This window comes from Ceratotherium simum, chromosome 3 (genome assembly GCF_057802395.1).
Source record: "Ceratotherium simum simum isolate JZ-2026a chromosome 3, ASM5780239v1, whole genome shotgun sequence".
Taxonomy (NCBI): Eukaryota; Metazoa; Chordata; class Mammalia; order Perissodactyla; family Rhinocerotidae; genus Ceratotherium; species Ceratotherium simum.
The window spans coordinates 38,260,028-38,280,574 of NC_141902.1; the positions used below are offsets into that span (position 1 = coordinate 38,260,028).

General features: G+C 38.3%; 1 protein-coding gene across 6 annotated transcripts in view; it reads right to left on the reverse strand.

Annotated features, from left to right (window-relative positions):
• Positions 1–20,547, reverse strand: part of INO80 (INO80 complex ATPase subunit) — a 118,687-nt gene that overhangs the window by 68,110 nt on the left and 30,030 nt on the right. For all 6 annotated transcript variants that reach the window (XM_087425353.1, XM_014780579.2, XM_004421434.3 and 3 more), the window contains 9 exons: positions 15,829–15,949; positions 14,518–14,732; positions 10,216–10,269; positions 9,187–9,390; positions 5,581–5,776; positions 4,618–4,685; positions 3,325–3,534; positions 2,751–2,831; positions 1,497–1,592 (listed from right to left, as the gene is read on the reverse strand). In XM_087425353.1, coding sequence (XP_087281479.1) covers positions 1,497–1,592; positions 2,751–2,831; positions 3,325–3,534; positions 4,618–4,685; positions 5,581–5,776; positions 9,187–9,390; positions 10,216–10,269; positions 14,518–14,732; positions 15,829–15,949 — 1,245 coding nt within the window. The remainder of the gene's footprint in view (positions 1–1,496; positions 1,593–2,750; positions 2,832–3,324; positions 3,535–4,617; positions 4,686–5,580; positions 5,777–9,186; positions 9,391–10,215; positions 10,270–14,517; positions 14,733–15,828; positions 15,950–20,547) is intronic.

A 20,547-nucleotide genomic window follows, 5' to 3' on the forward strand; every position in this document is an offset into this window, starting at 1 on the left:
ATTGTTCAACATGTACTGAACAACAACAAAGCAGGAAAAAGATGGGGAGCTCCATATTCCATATAGCAAGCAACTCTAGAGAAAATATTCAACAAATTAGAGAAAATATTCAACAAATTGCTTGAGAATGATCTCATCTTCTCCTTAGAAAGTTAAAAATGAGTCAGCCAAGTTAAAAGCTATACACCTAATATGCCTTGCCAACTGTTTATAAATCCACAATTCAGACACAAAGTTAGGGCCACAGCCACCAAGGTGCCGTAAGTGGAACATCCCAGACATGTTTCTATTGCTTAAAAAGCATAAGCCAGGCCGGCCCCGTGGCTTAGCGGTTAAGTGCGCGCGCTCTGATGCTGGCGGCCCGGGTTCGGATCCCGGGAGCGCCCCGAGGCACCACTTCTCCGTCCAACGCGAGGCCGAGTCCCACGTACAGCAACTAGAAGGATGTGAACCTATGACGTACAACTATCTACTGGGGCTTTGGGGGGAAAAAACTGAATAAATAAAATCTTTAAAAAAAAAAAAAAAAAAAGCATAAGCCAGAAAAACACCAACCTCCCACCTCTACCATATCCCATGGAATTGTATGGAACCCATGAAAGCATAGAATTTGCATTGGAATGGAACTTCAATTAAATTATATGGAATTTAAATTTGCATGGAACCCATGATTTAAATTGCATGGAACCCATGATTAGTATGGAGACCCAAAATCAGAGAAATCATGTCAATATCTCATGATACATAATCTCCATAAAATCTCCTCACCATGCAACTTCATTATCATTATAGCCCTTTAGGGACAGAACACATATTTAACTCATTTCTCCCTTTTTACTTGCAAACAATATAATAAATCCTACCCATTCTTTCTTGCATCTCAATAACTTTCCATAATTAAACCTCTGTTTAAATCTTGTCATGTCATATTCAACTTGACATAACATACTTCCCTGCTGATCATTTCCCACCTCAATCTCAGTTCTTTTCCTCTGAATCAGTTAAAATCAACTTTCACATCTACCTTACACATTATAAGGTAAAATATCTACCTTAGACATTATAATTTGGACCAAGACTAAAGATCTGGCTTTGGAATATCAAGAAAATGGATTATTTATGAACATTTGCAGGGGGACAACAATGCCATAAATTACAGGATATGCGCCCTGATGATATGATTTGCCAAAATCTACATTAAACCAGCAAGGTAGATATTTACTATTACAGCAGTTTGACCAGGAGCATCAATTCAAGTGGCCAATGCAGTAAATCACTCAAATTGGACTTTGGCTATCTCACTTATGAAATATAAGGATGTAATATACTCTCTTATTGCTCCCATCAGTAACTTTTATAGGGAATGTATGCAAGGCATTTTGAAAAGAATGCAAGAAATTAAAAACTATTGTGAGCAATTAAATAAGTAAGTAGCAAAAGAAGAATCAAAGTTTATTTTAAAGAGCAGTGGAATTTTTTGTTGGATTGATATTTACCTTAAATTTAGGAACAAATCTAGTAAACTCCTGGTGCCAATTGTTAAGTGTAGAAGCAGGTGAAATTATTAAGAAAGGTCCCCAAATGTTTTCTCTCTGAAACAGAAAAACTGAGTCAGTCAACTGCAGGAAAACTGAAGATACGTAATTCAAAATTATAATTAATGACAAAAGCAGTTTAAGAATAGGAAATTCTTTTTTTTTTTTTTTTTGTGAGGAAGATCAGCCCTGAGCTAACATCCATGCTAATCCTCCTCTTTTTGCTGAGGAAGACCGGCTCTGAGCTAACATCTATTGCCAATCCTCCTCCTTTTTTTCCCCCAAAGCCCTAGTAGATAGTTGTATATCATAGTTGCACGTCCTTCTAGTTGCTGTATGTTGGACGCGGCCTCAGCATGGCCAGAGAAGCGGTGCGTCGGTGCGCGCCCGGGATCCGAACCCAGGTCGCCAGTAGCGAGCGGAGCGCGTGCACTTAACCGCTAAGCCACGGGGCCAGCCCACAAAATTCATTGTAACAAGAAAAACTGTCTATCTCCCATATCTGCACACTCAATAATAGTATCTATGTTAATAATAACACAGGCAAGGAAGCTGCTCATACACACCTTCAGAAAAAAATACCAAGCAATTACTCCCACCCCTCACCTCTTTTAGGTCCTAATATATATCATTCACAAAGCACTTATACTGACTTGTATGTGTTGTTTTCCCTATACTAGATGATCAAAACAATTTTACTATTATTTAACTATTATAGAGTTTTTGTTTTCAAAATGCTTTCACACATATTTTCTCCCTTAATTCTCACAAAATTCCTATAACGTAGATACTATCCCCACTTTGCAGAAGTGGAAACTAAACCTCATAGAGTTAAAGCGAAGTCAGGTCAAAAGAGGTTAAGTGAATTGCCCAAGTTTACAATGCTAGTAAGCACAGAGGTGAGATGTGAACCCAGGTCTTTTGACCTAACTAACTACAGTGTCTTTGCCACTATATCGGTGGTTCTCAACAGAAGCGGGTGGGGAATGGGGCAGGGGTTCAAACAACACATGCTCAAAAATTGTCCTAGTCTTCTTGAAAACCAAAATGTTTCACCACACTGTGTCACCTTGAAAAGGCCTTGAAGGCAAAGAACCAGTCCTACTGTCTTGGTATGCTACAGAGCCTAGCACAGTGCTTGACAATGGCTGATTCTCAATAGAAAATGACCCTAGGATCCAGAGAGAGCAAGATGGAAAGACTGCATCTACCCACCTCAGCCAGATGGGCCAGGAGAGCAATGCTCTGTACTGTTTTACCAAGGCCCATTTCATCTGCAAGAATGCCATTAATACCCTGGAAAAAAAAATACACATGGTCAACACCTCTCATATTCCACCACACAGGGTTCAATCTACTGCCAAAAAGAACTAACCAAAATGTTAAACTTGTTCAAACAAAAGTGACTAGAGATACCCAGCTTCAGCACTATTACCCAGTGCTACAATGATTCCTTTTGACAACTCTACAGTAATAACTGTGAATCATGGTATATGAGATGAACAGACCAAAGCCAGTTTTTCAGCTAATCTAAGCCAGGCACAAAAGCAAAACAATCAGGTTTACCAAGACCCCCTAAGACAAACTATATACATGATACAAATGTTCTCCAATAAAATCTCCAGGTTAGAAATATAGAGACATCTTTCTTACTCTTACCAAAGATAAAGCTTTTTAAAAGGGATGAAATCTAAAACAATATCTTGTGCTCATTTCACAATATAATGAACCAATGACTTTAGGAAAACATAACAAAAGACAGTGGGCAGGATATAGTTCTAAAATTCACCTGTTCATAGAGATTTGCCAACCAATTCATGCCTTTCAGCTGATAACCTTTTAATTTGCCGTTAAAAATTGTGGGCTGTGGAATATCCTCACCAGCCCGGATAGATGGGTTTGCCAGGCTATAACTCTCCCCAAACCCAGTGCCAAACTTGTTTGCTGCCCGTAGGGCAGCTGCTCGACTTTCTTTTGCATCTTCATCAAATGACCTTGTCTGGAAAATAAGAATATATTAGAAGAAAAATATAAGAAGAAAAAAATTAAATTCAAATAGAATTCATAATGACAACAGATCTATTTTGTGCTAATTGGAACAAAATTTCTAATAATATAATCTGATATACAGTCATGTGCTGCATAACGATGTTTCAGCCAAGGGCGGACTGCATATACGACAGTGGTCCCATACGATTAGTACTTAGGTGTGTAGTAGGCTATATAATCTAGGTCTGTGTAAGTGCACTCTATGATGTTTGCACAACAAAAATTGCCTAACAACAAATTTCTCAGAACGTATCCCCATTGTTAAGTGACACGACTGTACTATATTATATATAAAGCATAATACATTAAAGTATATTACTAATATTTTAAAATTAATTTAACAATTATATTAAGAATATGTTTTTGATGGACAGACACTAAGCCATATTACATGATTACTTGCTTCATCAAGGAATTTATTAAAGATTTGATATAAAATTTGTTTGACTGGTTGGGGTTGGTGGGGAGAAGGTCGAGTTCATGTCTATCCTTGACTTAGATCCTGTCAAAGTTACATAGGGGCTCCTATGCAATATATTAAACTGTTTTCTTTATTTAATTCAATGTAACTGCAGTTTCTTTCTGATTTCATTATATATCACTATATTATGAATAAGCAAGTTATTACTAAAATGAAAGAAGGTACTAACTTAGCAGTTTTCTTAAAGCACAATATAGCTCTCTTAAAAGCACTTGTGTAGTCTTTTTCACTAAACAACCACGATGCATTTCATACTGTATTACCCATGATTACTCAGGAAGACAAAAAAATTAGGAAGGCAAAAAAATTAGACAAAAACCCCTAAAGCTTAGACAAGTGAACGCTCATTTTCTACCTTTCCTCAAGTACGCCTACTGTTCTCAAGTAAATAGAGACACAGCCACCACCCAACACAGTAACACACACATACACACATTCGTCAATGTTTTTAATTGAAAATATGGTTAAGACTAAAGGAAGACTACCCAAGTAAAAGTTTGTGGGGTATTTCCAGGGCCCATTATAGTTTATCTTTTCATTTTTAAGACTCACCCGAGCTTGATGAATATGGTAAGCGTTTTCAGCATTCTTCAGGGCCTGGGCTTTGAAATGGTTACTATCTGAAAAGGAAAACTTGTAGATTATCACACCTCATTAACTGATCTCCTTCAAAGATGCAATTCACACCAACATACATGGATCCCTGACTCCCCCATTCTACTTATCCCTAGGCTCATGGAGGGTGTGGGAGCAGAAAGGCTCAAATTACTTGATAGACCTGGAAGTGGCAATGGAGGCAGAGGGCTGCCATGGTCTCTAGAAGCAAAAGCTAGCTCATGAAAATCACCAGGAGACTGAGCTGCAGTCTCCCAATCCTGGGTTTCTTGCAGGAAGCAATGCCAAAACCAGGAAAAGCAAGACAATGAGGATTCAAAATTGTGATATATTTATGCTGGGCGAAACTATTCCAGAAGAAGAAATAGAGACGTGTGTAACCTCCAAGATACTCTGAAGCACTCTCATTCTCTTGTATTCTTAGCTCAACATGACTCTGATCACTATTCTCTGTGAAATTCCTCTCAAAACTTCACCCAATTCCCCCCTCCCCTGTAATCACAAAAATACCAAAACTAAAGTCTCTTTCTCATGCTTCACTTGCACCACCAAGAATCTTATTATGTGATATAATTTTCTCTGCTGCGACATGTTCACTGGATTCTTCTGATTAACATCTTCTACTTCTACTAACAAATCAAAACATATAAAATATTCCCAGACTTGCAAGATCATACAACCACACTCTTTACTTTTCAAATTATTTAATAAAAGTTATTTTATATGCTTGTTTTATAGAAACAGTCACACTCTCCCTACTTCAATACAATAAATTCCCCTTTACTCATCAATATTACCTATCAATCAGGACAAAATTTGCAAGAACTAATAATGTGTATAACCTTAGATATGAAAAAATGGAGGGTACTCGTTTCCTCTAACTCCTGATTCAGGACTCACCATAATCTTCCTGTGTGATGTTAACTACCACCCCTCCACCAATGTCAATTTGTCTCTGGGTAGAACTGTCTTCCAGTTTCCTTAGGATTTCTTCCTGGATCCCATCATGACCCATGTCTCGTTTGCGACTCATGAAATGGGCATACAATTCTGTCTGGGTGATTAGGAAGTTCAGTTTTCGCTGTTGCCTCTTGGCCTGAAGGGGAAAAAGTTGAAAGTGAAAGTAGAGTCAAATCATCAATCACATACAAGAGGTAGTCAACAGAATTCACCAAACCTATATATAGTTTGCATACAATTTCTTTACAAATTCCTTACCTTTAAAAAGGTAAAAATTGCTAATGAATGATTTTATTATAACCAAGTCTGTGGTACTAAAAAACAAATAACTTTCACTTTTAGTCTAATAATAATCTATGTTTTGCTCTCCTTTACAATATGAAATCTCTTCCCCTTTAGGCTTCTATCTAAAATGCTTATTTCTCATGGGTCGGCCCCGTGGCTTAGCGGTTAAGTGCGCGCGCTCTGCTGCTGGCGGCCCGGGTTCGGTTCCCAGGCGCGCACTGACACATCGCTTCTCCGGCCACGCTGAGGTGTGTCCCACATACAGCAACTAGAAGGCTGTGCAACTACGACATACAACTATCTACTGGGGCTTTGGAGGAAAAAAATAAATAAATAAATAATTTTAAAAAATAAAATAAAATAAAATGCTTATTTCTTTATTGTATTACTTTTCTATAATGGCACTGAGATACCAACTAAATTCAAACAACATGTTTTATTTCATAACCTGGGCAGTAGCTACATGTGCATAGCTTTATTACTTTTGAAAATGTAAACGTGTCAAAAACCTCTTCTTTATCTATCACCAAAAGTCAAAATAAGTGACTAGGAGATACAAATCATTCTGCAAGTCAATATAGGAGGTATCTGAGAACAAGAAGCCAACCAAAGGAAGAAAACACTCCCCCAAACAACCTATAATCCATCTGTGATAATGATAACTACAAAATATGAATACAGACCAAATATACACACAAACACATACTTTTTTTTTTTAAATGTTAGAAAGTTAAATTCAAAGTGCCTCTAAAATAACCTGGCAAGGAAAATAATCATTGTGTCAATAAATACAATCATTCTTCAAGATAAATAGTAAAACGAAAAAATAATCCAAAAGACCAAATTATATGGAATACAGCACGCTTAATAAATACCAAATTAAAGAGTTATTATTTTGCATTAACTATTTTATAATAAAATTCATATGAATATACTTGATTTATCCTTGAGCCACCTCCCCCAAAGAAAAACAACAATAAAACAAGGAACACGGCCACGAAAAGACACAAGTCTCAAAGTATACTACATAAAACTACATCCACTTTTTTTCTTTTTTCTTTAAAAGCTCTTCTTTTATTTATTTATTTTTTTGTGAGGAAGATCAGCCCTGAGCTAACATCCATGCTAATCCTCCTCTTTTTTTGGCTGAGGAAGACCAGCTCTGAGCTAACATCTATTGCCAATCCTCCTCCTTTTTTTTTTTTCCCCCCAAAGCCCCAGTACATAGTTATATGCCATAGTTGCGCATCCTTCTAGTTGCTGTATGTGGGACACAGCCTCAGCATGGCCGGAGAAGCAGTGTGTCGGTGCGCACCCGGGATCCGAACCCGGGCCGCCAGTAGCAGAGCGCGCACACTTAACCGCTAAGCTACGGGGCCGGCCCCAAAACTACATTCACTCTTTAAGGTTTTATAGCACTTGAGTTAGATTTAAATTAGAAGAAAATCTGAAAGAGAATTTAAGAGAAAATTGAGTTTTCATAATGGACATGGATACTCATGTTCCAAAGCTAAAAGACTGTTAAAGTAAACCTTTCTAAACTAAAATAAAAAAGAGTAACATCTCCTTTCACCTTAAAGAAGTAAACTACTACATGTTTAAACAAGGTAGGGGCCAGCCCCATGGCATAGCAGTTAAGTGTGCGCGCTCCACTGCTGGCGGCCTGGGTTCAGATCCCAGGGGCACACTGACGCACCACTTCTCAGGCCATGCTGCGGCGGCGTCCCACATAAAGTGGAGGAAGATCGGCATGGATGTTAGCTCAGGGCCAGTCTTCCCCAGCAAAAAGAGGAGGACTGGCATGGATGTTAGCTCAGGGTCAGTCTTCCCCAGCAAAAAGAGGAGGACTGGCAAGGATGTTAGCTCAGGGCTGATCTTCCCCGCAATCAATCAATAAATAAACAAGGTAAATTAAGGGAATAATAAATATTCATCAAAAATAGCTTCATTTCAAAATTTCAGAGAAAAAGACATATAAGTCAACATAACCATGATGAAATTCTCATCAGTTAGCTATCAACATAATTGAGAGAAGGTCTCACAAACTCAGACCATAAACCAAGCCACTTACAAAACTTCAAGATCTGTGACTAACTCTCAAATGCCTCTAAACTCAGTAAGCACTCCCAATAGCATCAACTTTTACTACTCAATAATATGTTTATCTTGCATGTAAAGATACAAAGATACAAGAGAATGGGGCAAAATCCATATTAATCCCCAAAGGCATGAATTCTAAGGAGGGAAGATCAAGAGCTCAGAAGAGGCTCCACAGCTCTGCTTTGACCTATACCTGAAAGACAACATAATCTAATTCTTAGACTTCCTTCTTTCTCTGGACCTCAACTTTCCTTCCACTCATCCCAACTGGTTTACCAATGGCAACACAATGACTTAGTCCTCTTATTCTCTCTTCCTGCTTCCCTGAACAATATACTCAGCCTACATCAGCTGACATCAGGCTTAGCAAGAGTACTGGCTACAAGCCAAAACAGCAAAGTAGGTGAGGGATGGGTCAGAGAAAACTGGGATAGTTGTCCATTGTCTCTATCTGGCTCTAAATTTGGCAACCAGCCCTGATCTTCCAACAAACTGAAACTGCAGCCAGCACCTGGAACCAAGCCAAGATAAGCTGTAAATTTTCTTTTTCTTTCATTCATTCCTTTTCTTTCTTTTTTTTGACCTCCAGAAATATATAGAGAAATAAGGCTGCAAAGAATAGAAAAAATTAGAAAAGAAGAAGAGAGGCGAAGGCCAGGGAGAGGGCCTTACTGAAGGAATAAAAACAGAACTGGGGGCCGGCCCCGTGGCTTAGCGGTTAAGTGCGCGCGCTACGCTACTGGTGGCCCGGGTTCGGATCCCGGGCGCGCACCAACGCACCGCTTCTCCGGCCATGCTGAGGCCGCATCCCACATACAGCAACTAGAAGCATGTGCAACTATGACATACAACTATCTACTGCAGCTTTGGGGAAGAAAAAAAGGAGGAGGATTGGCAATAGATGTTAGCTCAGAGCCGGTCTTCCTCAGCAAAAAGAGGAGGATTAGCATGGATGTTAGCTCAGGGCTGATCCCTCTCACAAAAAAAACAAAAAAAAAACAGAACTGGTTTACTGAACTAAAATCACTATCCTCAAAGTTATGTCTTAAAACATTTTTTCAATGATTTAATTGGTTAGACTAATAATCTATGAAGTGCAAACCAATCTCTTGATATGGCTACAGCAATTAGGGTTTTCAAAATTTTATGCTATTGCCGTACCTCCCGCATTTCCTCATCCAACTTCCGCTGTTCCAAGGCTTCCTTTTCTGCACGTTTGCGGTGTTCCTTCTCCACCTTCTCATACTTCTTCCAGTACAGAAGCATCTCCTTGGTGAGGCGGCGGGCCCGAGGCAAGGTCTCTTTACAGTTCTTCTGGGCCTGTAAGGCAGCTCGACGCACCTCCTTCATGCACTGGTGGGCGAGCTACAGATGACAATAATGTTATTACAGTGGAGGAGGATCCAACACCATGGCCAGTTCTGCCTGGGCTCTAAACCACAGCATTTCTCAATCTGTTCAGCGCACACAGTCCTCCTATGGCCACGTTTCTCCCTCCCCCAATCTGATTAATGTCCCTCTACAGTACTGTCACTTAGTCACTTAGTCCCAGACCCTAAGGTAATATCAGGGATGAAAAATCTATAGACATATTGCCTTTGAAGATGGAAAAAACAGTACAATGACCCGAGATGTGCTGGGAAGTGACAAAATGTTATCACACTCATTAATAACAATAGCTATCAATGCTTATTATATGCTGGCCCCCTTCTAAGCTTAGCACATATTAAACTAATTTATTCTTCACAAAAACCCTATGAAGTTGGTATTACCATCATCCTCATTTCATAGATGAGGAAACCAACGATGAGTGACTAGTCGGGTAACACAACTAGTAACATTACCTCATCTGATCCTTACAACTCTCAAAGGACGTTGTATTACCTCCCTCTAAGGGAAAGTATTAATATTATCATTTCTTAGATGAAAAGACTGAGCACAGAAAGATCCATGATCTGCCCAAGGAATTAGAGTGGACTATGGTCTTATCCAAAAAGGTTCAAATACCAGAAATGTGAGGAAGAACAATTTTATTTATAAAATAGATTGAGAACATTTAGAAACTCTCTTAGGTACTATGAGATTCATTACCAACAGGTCACAAGAGACAAGAGCAGTAAGCATGCATCCAAAGAACAAGAACATCTTCTAGCAAAATATAAAACGGGAAATATAAAACTACAGTTTTACCTTTCGGCTATTGGTGAGAAACAGGTTACGAGCTGAAGCTTTCTGCTTGTTGGCCTAAAATATTTAAAAACAGTATTTTATTTAGGATTTGGTTTTGAAATAAGTTTGTGTAGACACAGTCTTTTATTCAACTCCTCAAGGGTTAAAAAATAAAACATCAAGCCAAGCATATTCAAAACACCTTACTTCCAAAGGTCATCCAAATGTACCAACTCAGAACCACACATAAAACTACTAAAGCAGCATTAAGAAGAATAAGCTAATGCTGTGGCTGCCTTAAATAGTCTTGTATATACTTTTGGAAAGAATTTGAATTATATTTAAGGATTGAGGAGGACTAGCAAAACGTAACAACATACCCTAAGCCTAGCACCCCCCTGATTAAAGTATACTGCTTTCCAGGGCTGATCTGCAAACAAGCTGAGATAGCGGGACACTCAGATACAGAAACTGTTAGGAGACAGGTAAACTAGCCTCCCACCTTCGTGATTCTTGCCCCACCTCCAGCCACGGCAAACCTGCTGCCATTATTATTCAATTTCTGCCATCATTTAAACCTCATCTTCTCCAACAAAAAATTCCACGGCAGATCTAACACAAGATGACTCAGCAGCCCACAACCCAGTCTCAAGCTGCTTATTATGTCTTCCACTTCAGTGTAAAAAAAAAAAACCTTAATAAAGAAACCTGATTTCCCACGATGGCCCATTTGATGCGGGAGAAGACACAAGAAGAGGCAGAGCTGAGTGGCTCTCTGCCTGTTACAGAGCTCTCCCTCCGATACTGAAGATACAATGGGTTCAAAGTTACATAGAGGGCCTGGAAGCCATTTCTATAATATTCCCACCTCAGACTGGTCTGCTTAAGGGAATTTTTAGGCCTTTTTCAAACACTTTCTCTTACTAATTCTTAAGCAGCTACTGCCACTTTAAAGACAAGAATCTCAAATACTCCCATTGAATTCCTTATCATTAGAAGGGCATCATCTGAAGCCTCTTCACCAGATACAAAGCAGGTTTTCCCATAACTTTTCCCATCAATAATGCTCATATATAAACTCCCTCTCCAGAAAGACTTATTAATTGCTACGCAGGGAAAAAACAGTAATTGTACAGTAGAGAAGCACCCCCATACCAAGGGATCAAAGCTAATATCATCAATAATGGGACAGATGTGTCATGTGCCTCCTGCTGTGATATACCAAGAAGGACACATCATCCCTCTGGTAATCCTGCCCAAAAACCATAACCCAAATCTAATCATGAGGAAACATCATACAAACCCAAATTCAGAAACATTCTACAAAACAACATGCCTATACTCTTCATGAAAATAACAGTGTCATGTAAGATGAAGACAGAGGAATTGTTTCAGATTAAAAGAGATTAAAGAGACGTGACAACTAAATGTAACATGTAGTCCTAGATTGGATCCTAGATTAAATCAGGAAAATAAAAACATGCTATAAAGGACATTATTGAGACAACTGATAAAATCTGAATATGGTCTGGGGATCAGATAATAATTTTTATAACTGCACTATGGTTACATGTGAGAAGACGTCCTTTGACTTTTTTTATTTTATTTTTTTTGTGTAAGGAGATCAGCCCTGTGCTAACATCTGCCAATCTTCCTCTTTTTTTCCTGAGGAAGACTGGCCCTGGGCTAACATCTGCGCCCATCCTCCTCCACTTTATATGGGAGCCACCACAGCATGGCTTGCCAAGCAGTACGTCGGTGCGTGCCCGGGATCTGAACCGGCGAACCCCGGGCTGCCGCAGCGGAGCTCGCGCACTTAACCGCTTGCGCCACCGGGCCCGCCCTAGACGTCCTTTTTCTTAGGAAATACACATTGCGTTATTAGGAGTAAGTTTAGCACGAAGTCTCAAACTAACCCTCAAAATGAGCAAGAAAAAAGGTATGCATTTATATAACAAAAGCAAATGAGGCGAGGCAAACAATTACTAAATATGAATAAAGGATACATGGTATTCCTTGCGTTATTCTTGCCATATATGTTTAAAAACTTTGTTTTGAACTAATTTTCGACTTACAGAAAAGTTGCAAAAAATGGTACAGAGTTCCTTTACATCCCTCCCCATTCTTTCCCTAATTTTAGCATCTTATACAACTAAAGTATAACTATTAAGAAAGGAAATTAAAACTGGTAAAATATTATTAACTAAACTACAGGTCTTATTTGAATGTCCACAATTTTTCTGCTAATACTGTTTTACTGTTCCACAACCCTATACAAGATCCCACCTTGCATTTAGTTGCTTTTCCCCTTAGTCTCTTTCCGTATGTAACATTTCCTCAATCTTTCTCTTTCATGTCCTTGACACTTTTGAAAAGCACCAACCAGTTATTCTGTAAAATGTCCAAAATTTGTGGTTTTCTGATGGTTGGAATGACATTACGCATTTTGGCAAGAATACCACAGAAATGCTACATTCTTCACAGTGCATCACATCAAGGAGTTCATGATGTCAAAATTTCTATTACTAGTGATGTTTACTTTGATCATCTAGGTAGATTCCTAGAAGTGGGAGTGCCAGTTTGAAAGGTAAATGTGTATGTAGATTATTATTAGATGCTGCCAACTTTCCCTCTAGCACAGTTCTCTCTAACTTGCATTCCTAGCAGCAACGTATGAGAGTGCCTGTTTCCCCACAGCCTCCTTAACAGAATGTGTTGTCATATTTTAAAATTTTTGCCAGTTGTGACGGGTGACAAATGGTGTCTAGGTGTTATTTTGATTTGTATTACTCAAATATGACAGATGAACTCTTTAAATATGTTTGAGGGCCATCTTTATATCTTTCCTTGGGTATTGTCTATTCATGTAATTTTCATTTGTCTATTGAATTTGTGGTCCTCATAATTTTTTTTTTTTAGTAAATATTTTTATTTATTTACTTATATTTATTTATTTATTTATTTATTGGTGAGGAAGACCAACCCTGAGCTAACATCCGTGCCCATCTTCCTCTACTTTATATGGGACGCCGCCACGGCATGGCTTAACAAGCGCTGCATCGGTGTGTGCTCAGGATCCGAACTGGCAAACTCCGGGCCACTGCAGTGGAGCGCGCGCACTGCTTGCGCCACCAGGCCCGCCCCGTCTCACAATTTTTAACAGTTCTTTACATATTAGAGATAATAGCCCTTTGACTGTGATATACAATGTAAATAATTTCTCCCAATTCGTCAGCTGTCTTTTGTCACGCAAAAATTTACTTTTATATGGTTAGATTTATCACTATTTTTTTTTTATTGCCTCTGGATGTTGGGTCATAGAAAGTCTTTTCCTACTCAAAGGTTAATTAGGAATGCAATCATTTTCTTCTAGTATTCCTATGGTTTCATTTTTTACCTTGAGATCTCTAATCCATTCGGAGTATATGGTGAGGTACAGATCTAATTTTCTTTTTCCAAATGGCTACCCAGTTGTCCCAGCACCATTTATTAAAAATTCCATAGTATATTCTGTGGGTCTATTTGCCTATTCATGTGCCAGTATGACAATGTTTTAATTACAGAGGTTTTATAGTAGAAATATAGTATGGTGAGGCTTTTTCAGTGTTTCCTTATCAATTTTTGATTATTGACTTTTTCCATAGAGTTGAGTATCAACTTTTCTAAATTCATAAAATATCCTGTTCATATTTCTATTAGAATTGCGCTGAATTTATAATCAGGCAATTAACCAGGTAAAATGCAAACAACTGGTGAATCTGAGTAAACAGTATATGGATATTTCTTGCACTATTCCTGCAACTTTTAAGTTTGAAATTATATCAAAATAAAATGTTATCAAAACCAAACAAATTAAAAGAGCAAAAAGAATGCTTATACATGTTTCTCTTGAACCATTCATGTTTTCTTCTAATGCCTGCACTTATTCATAACATCCAAATATTTATAAATTCTCTAAGAAACATATCTCCACCATTTTAATTTCTTCCATTATCACCTATCAATTTGCTTCAAATCTCTATTGTTGTAGGTAAGAAAAGTATGTTCCTTCCTCAAAAAGGTTTTCTTCCATTTTTTTGGCCAAGAAGCATCACACAACAATTAACTGTCTTGTGAATTCTGATCAAAATCCAGAAAAATAGTTAACTGAAGAGAGTACTATTCAGTTATTCCAACAATAGTTATTAACTACCATTCTCTTAATTCCAATAAATGAGTCTCCTTTCTGAACTCTGTGAAGGTACCTAGCTCTCACAGCTCCTCTTTAGAGGGCAGGGAGAGGAAACATTCTTGCCATCTCCTATACTGGAGGCACTTGCTTACCTTTGGTAGTTCCTTTTTCACAATGCTAAGCCATACTTTCCTGCGACGAGCATTAAGCTGCTCAATGGATAAGTGCTTCTTCTTGGTGCCAGGAGGAGGTGCATCATGAGAGAACTTGGCAAAGACTTTGGTCTGGTGGTGGTGGCGACGAGGGGATTCTTCGGAGGAAAGTTCTTCATCCCTTCGCCTTTTTTTCTTCACTTTTTTCAATTTAGCTGTAAAGGAAACAGACTCTCAGAAGGTTCTATTTCTTCCCTTCCACAGGAGACAGCCACAAAAATAACCTCATCACTTTAAGAAAATTCAAGGTTCTTTCCTCACTCCACCTGAGGCTGGCAATGTTTATCCCTTTATCTATTTAGACCCAGGAATAGTCCAAGAGGAAGATCTCACTGCCTTGGAAAAGAACACACTCTCTTTTTCATGAAAGAGAAACAGAGAATAAAACCTAAGAACTGAATTTCTTTTGAACCCAACAACAGGAAAGGAGGTTTATGAAGTATCATGGATTCAAGTAATGGTCAAAAGGAAGGAAACATTTCTACTTGGTGGCAAGTCAAGGTGACTAAAGAGAAATAACAGAGAAAGAAAAAAATGCATTAACTGATATGACACTAAGACCTATGAAGAGAAAATCATACATGGAACAAAAACCTAATTTGAGAGGGATGGTGTGGAGAAGGAGAAAATACAGAGACAAACAAGGAGAATATGGGAGAAAGAGGGCAAGAAGACTGAAGAGTCTGAGTAGAGTTCATACCCTCAGGGGAATAAAATCTGCCTTGTACAGATAGTTTAAAACTTTCCGTTCCTATTTCCTTCCTGATTTCCAGCTGCTTAGAGCTCAGTAAGAGAGGAAAGGACATGTCCTGGAAAACTTGCAAACAAACACTACAGAACATCATCAGGAGGTGATCTATTTTAAATCAACACAGACGACAACAATTATAACTTATTCCAAACACGTTAGGTCACTCTCCATACTTCCCTGTGCATAATCAACTTCTTCCTCTCCCAGAACATTTTCAACTTTTGGAGAGTATGTACAAGAAAAAAAGGAATGAATTAATTGGCTTAAACCTTTGGCTGGGAATCTGTGTTCTTATGTCTTTATAATTCTAGAAAACACCATAAACCACATACGAAATGAGGTTAATAATACTTACTACTAATTAGAGGAGACTATGGTTTTTCAGATAAAGCAAATTTCTATTACATGGATTATGTGTAAAGTCCAAATGCACCAGGAGGCCAAATACAATCCTGAAATTAAGAATGAGTTAATTGTGGAAGACAGGTCAATATGCTCACCTTTGAGCTTCTTTTCCTCCTTGAATTTCTTTTTTTTGGGTCCAAGTAGGTGCCGTTGTTGCTCATAGAAAGGGTCATATGTGGAAAGCAGGCCTGCACTGTAGTAATGGTATTGCTGCAACTGAAGCAGGCAAAGACAGTGATGCTTAGAATGGCCTGTCTGTGTTCTACAGCACAGCCTTCAAATCATCTTTACTATAGAAAGTTGAGCCAAAGAAACACCATAGCTCCCAAATATGGTATTCTTCCCACAAAGAGACCAATAAAGATTTAGTACTCCAAGTGAATTATTTCCCTAACATCAAAACAAAATAGGTTCATTGGCTATAAGCTGCTGGAAATAAGTTAAGAAAGGAAAACCCTTCATGCTTCTGAATCTCCACCAGAATATTCACTTAGTCCTGACATATATTTGAAAGATGTACTTCATTGTACAAAGGTCTCCTCTTGGAATTCATCAACAAGAAATAAACCATATTTCTATTACCAATAAGCCCTCAGATTTACTAAGGTTTCTGATGCCTGCTATTCTGGCTTATAGTCTTATATTTGGTTCAAATAATCACCAGCCATCCCAATTCTCCCATCTTTCAAGTCTTTTCTCTGTTCATCTCCCATTAAGAGAGTCTGACAATATTATGGATAGTGTCTATACTGCTAGAATTCTAACACATGAATAATCTCTTTTTCTGTCCAGGGAGTAATCCTTTCAAACATTTCATTTAAATTGACCTCCACAGCTCACATTAATTTTGTCTCACTTATTACTAATGAATAAATATGAATACAAATTAAAATTATGTAGTCCACTGTCGAATCTCTCTCCTGGATTATAGCCAAATGAGTTGTCCAAGGACTGAAACTAGGATAGAAGACCAACATGGAAAGGCAACATGGAAAGGCAACACACTATTTGACATTGGTCATAAAGGAATCTTTTCAGATGCCATGCCTACCCAGACTAGGGAAACTAAAGAAACAATAAGCAAGTGGGACTTCATCAGATTAAAGAGCTTCTACAAGACAAACAAAACCAGAATCAAGATGAACAGACAACCCACGAGCTGGGAGAGAATATTTGCAAAACATATATCTGACAAGGAGTTAATCTAATAACTCACACAACTGAACAACAAAAAAACAAACAACCCGATCAAAAAATGGGCAGAGGAAATGAACCGACACTTCTCCAAAGAAGATATACAGATGGCCAATAGGCACATGAAAAGATATTCAACATCACTGATAATCAGGGAAATGCAAATCAAAACAACACTAAGATATCACCTCATGCCCGTTAGAATGGCTATAATCACCAAGACAAAAAACAACAAATGTTGGAGAGGATGTGGAGAAACAGGAACCCCCATACACAGCTGGTGGGAATGCAAACTGGTGCAGCCTCTATGGAAAACAGTATGGAGATTCCTCAAAGAATTAAAAATAGAAATACCCTATGATACAGCTATCCCCTTACTGGGAATCTAGCCAACGAACCTGAAATCAACAATCCAAAGAGGCTTATACACCCCTATGTTCATTGCAGCATTATTCATTATAGCCAAGAAGTGGAAGCAACCTAAGTGTCCCTCGACTGATGAATGGATAAAGAAGATGTGGTGTATATATACAATGGAATACTACTCAGCCATAAAAAAAGACAAAATCGTCCCATTTGCAACAACATGGATGGGCCTGGAGGGTATTATGTTAAGCGAAATAAGCCAGAAAGAGAAAGACAAACACTGTATGATCTCACTCATGTGTGGAATATAAACCAACACATGCACAGAGAAAACTGTATTGTGGTTACCAGGGGCAATGGGGGTAGGGGGTGGGCACAAGGGGTGAAGGGAGACATATATATGGTGATGGACAAACAAAAATGTACAACCCAAAATTTCACAATGTTATAAACTATTAAAACATCAATAAAAAAAATATATATATATATATACTAGAAAGCTATCAAAATCAAAACAGCAAGGTACTGGCACAAAAAGAGACACACAGATCAATGGAATAAGAATTGAAAGTCCAGAAATAAAACCAAATACCTACGGACAGCTAATCTTCAACAAAAGAGCCAAGAACATACAATGGAAAAAGGAAAGTCTCTTCAATAAATGGTGCTGGGAAAACTGGACAGCCACATGCAAAAGAATGAAAGTATTACACCATACACAAAAATTAACTCAAAATGGATTAAAGATTTGAATGCAAGACCTGAAACCATAAAACTCCTAGAAGAAAATGTAGGCAGTACAGTCTTTGACATTGGTCTTAATAGCATCTTTTCGAATACCATATCTACTCATGCAAGAGAAACAAAAGAAAAAATTAACAAATAGGACTACATCAGACTAAAAAGCTTCTGCAAGGCAAAGGAAACCACGAGCAAAATAAAAAGACAACCCACCAACTGGGAGAAAATATTTGCCAATCATATATATGACAAGGGGTTAATTTCCAAAATATATAAAGAACTCATACAACTCAACAACAACAAAACAAACAACCCAATCAAAAAATGGGCAGAGGATATCAACAGACATTTTTCCAAAGAAGACATACAGATGGCCAACAGGCACATGAAGAGATGTTCAACACCACTAATTATTAGGGAAATGCAAATCAAAACTACAATGATATCACCTTATACCTGTCAGAATGGCTACAATTAACAAGACAAAAAATAACAAACGTTGGAGAGGATGTAGAGAAAAGGGAACCCTCATACAGTGCTGGTGGGAATGCAAACTGGTATAGCTACTAAGGAAAACAGTATGGATATTTCTCAAAAAATTAAAAATAGAAATACCATATGATCCAGCTACCCTACTACTGGGTATTTATCCAAAGAACTTGAAATCAACAATACAAAGAGATCTATGTACCCTAATGTTCACTGCAGCATTATTCACAATAGCCAAGATGTGGAAGCAACCCAAGTGCTCATCAACGGATAAATGGATAAAGAACAATGGAATACTACTCAGCCCTAAAAAAGACAAAATCGTCCCATTTGCAACAACATGGATGGACCTTGAGGGTATTATGTTAAGCGAAATAAGCCAGATGGAGAAAGACTAACACTGTATGAGTTCACTCATATGTGGAAGATAAACACACGGATAAAGAGAACAGATTAGTGGTTATCAGTGGGGATGGGGTGGGATGGTGGGTGACAGGAGTAGAGGGGTACATACATATTGTGATGGATAAAAACTAGACTATTGGTGGTGAGCACAGTGCAGACTATACAGAAACTGATACATAATAATGTACACCTGAAATTACACAATGCTATAAACGAATATGACCTCAATAAAATAATTTTTTAAAAAAGACTAAATATTTTGAGCACCAAGTGACTTAGCACTGTACTTTAATAAGGAACTCCATGTCTAAATCAAAACAGGTGGGTATCTTACAATGTATCACTTCTACAGGTTTATAACCTTCAGTATATTATTCAAAGCTTTCTGAACTAACTTTGGACCTTAACTAATTGCTGGAAAATTTTTAGGTCTTCAAATATACTATTGCTCATTATGCACAAAGGTGCCACACTTCTTTTTTTTTTTTTGTGAGGAAGATCAACCCTGTGCTACCATGTGCCAATCCTCCTTTTTTTTTTTTTTTGCTGAGGAAGACTGGCCTTGGGCTAACATCCATGCCCATCTTCTTCCACTTCATACGGGACGCCGCCACAGCATGGCTTGCCAAGCGGTGCGTTGGTGTGCGCCCGGGATCCGAACCGGCGAACCCCGGGCCGCTGCAGCGGAGCGCGCACACTTAACCGCTTGCGCCACCAGGCCGGCCCCCCGAAGTGCCACACTTCTGACAAAAATCAGATGGTTTTCGTAACAGTGTTCAAACAGTTGCCACTTAAAACTATCATCAATCTAAGGTTATTATGTGAAGAAAGGGAGTTTTTCCAAGATAGGAACACTTCCAAAGAGCAACTGCATTAAAAAGTAACCACTAGAATTTAAAATAGTGCAGCTGCTTTGGAAAACAGTCAGGTAACTCCTCAAAAGGGTAAGCATAGAGTTACCACGTGACCCAGCAACTCCTCTCCAAGGTATATACCCAAGAGAAATGAAAATATACATCCACACCAAAAACTTGTACACGAATCTTCATGACAGCATTATTTATAATAGCCAAAAAGTGGAAATAACTCACTATTCATAGCTATGATTCATAGCCAAAGAGTAGAAACAAATCCAATTAGTCCATTAACTGATGCACGGATAAATAAAATGTGGTGTGCCAACACAATGAAATACTATTTGGCAATACAAAACACAAATGAAGTTCTGATGCATGCTACAATATAAATGAACCTTGAAAACATTATGCTAAGTGAGAGAAGCCACTGTTCCGTTTGTATGACATGTTGTTCCATTTGTATGACATTTCCTAGAACAGGCACATTTATAGAGACAAATAGTGGACTGGTGGCTGTCTGGGGCTGAGGAGAATGGAGAGAATGAGGCGCAACCACTAAGGGGAGTGGGGTTTCTTTTCGGGGTGAGAAAATGTTCTGGAATAGATAGTGATGATAGTTACACAACTCTATGAATACACCAACAACCACCAAATTGTGCACTTTAAGAGGCTGAATCTTTTTGGTATGTGAAATATATTTCAATAAAGCTGTTTTTAGAACAATGACCACCACCATCTGAATATCAAGTTAAAATGATGTAC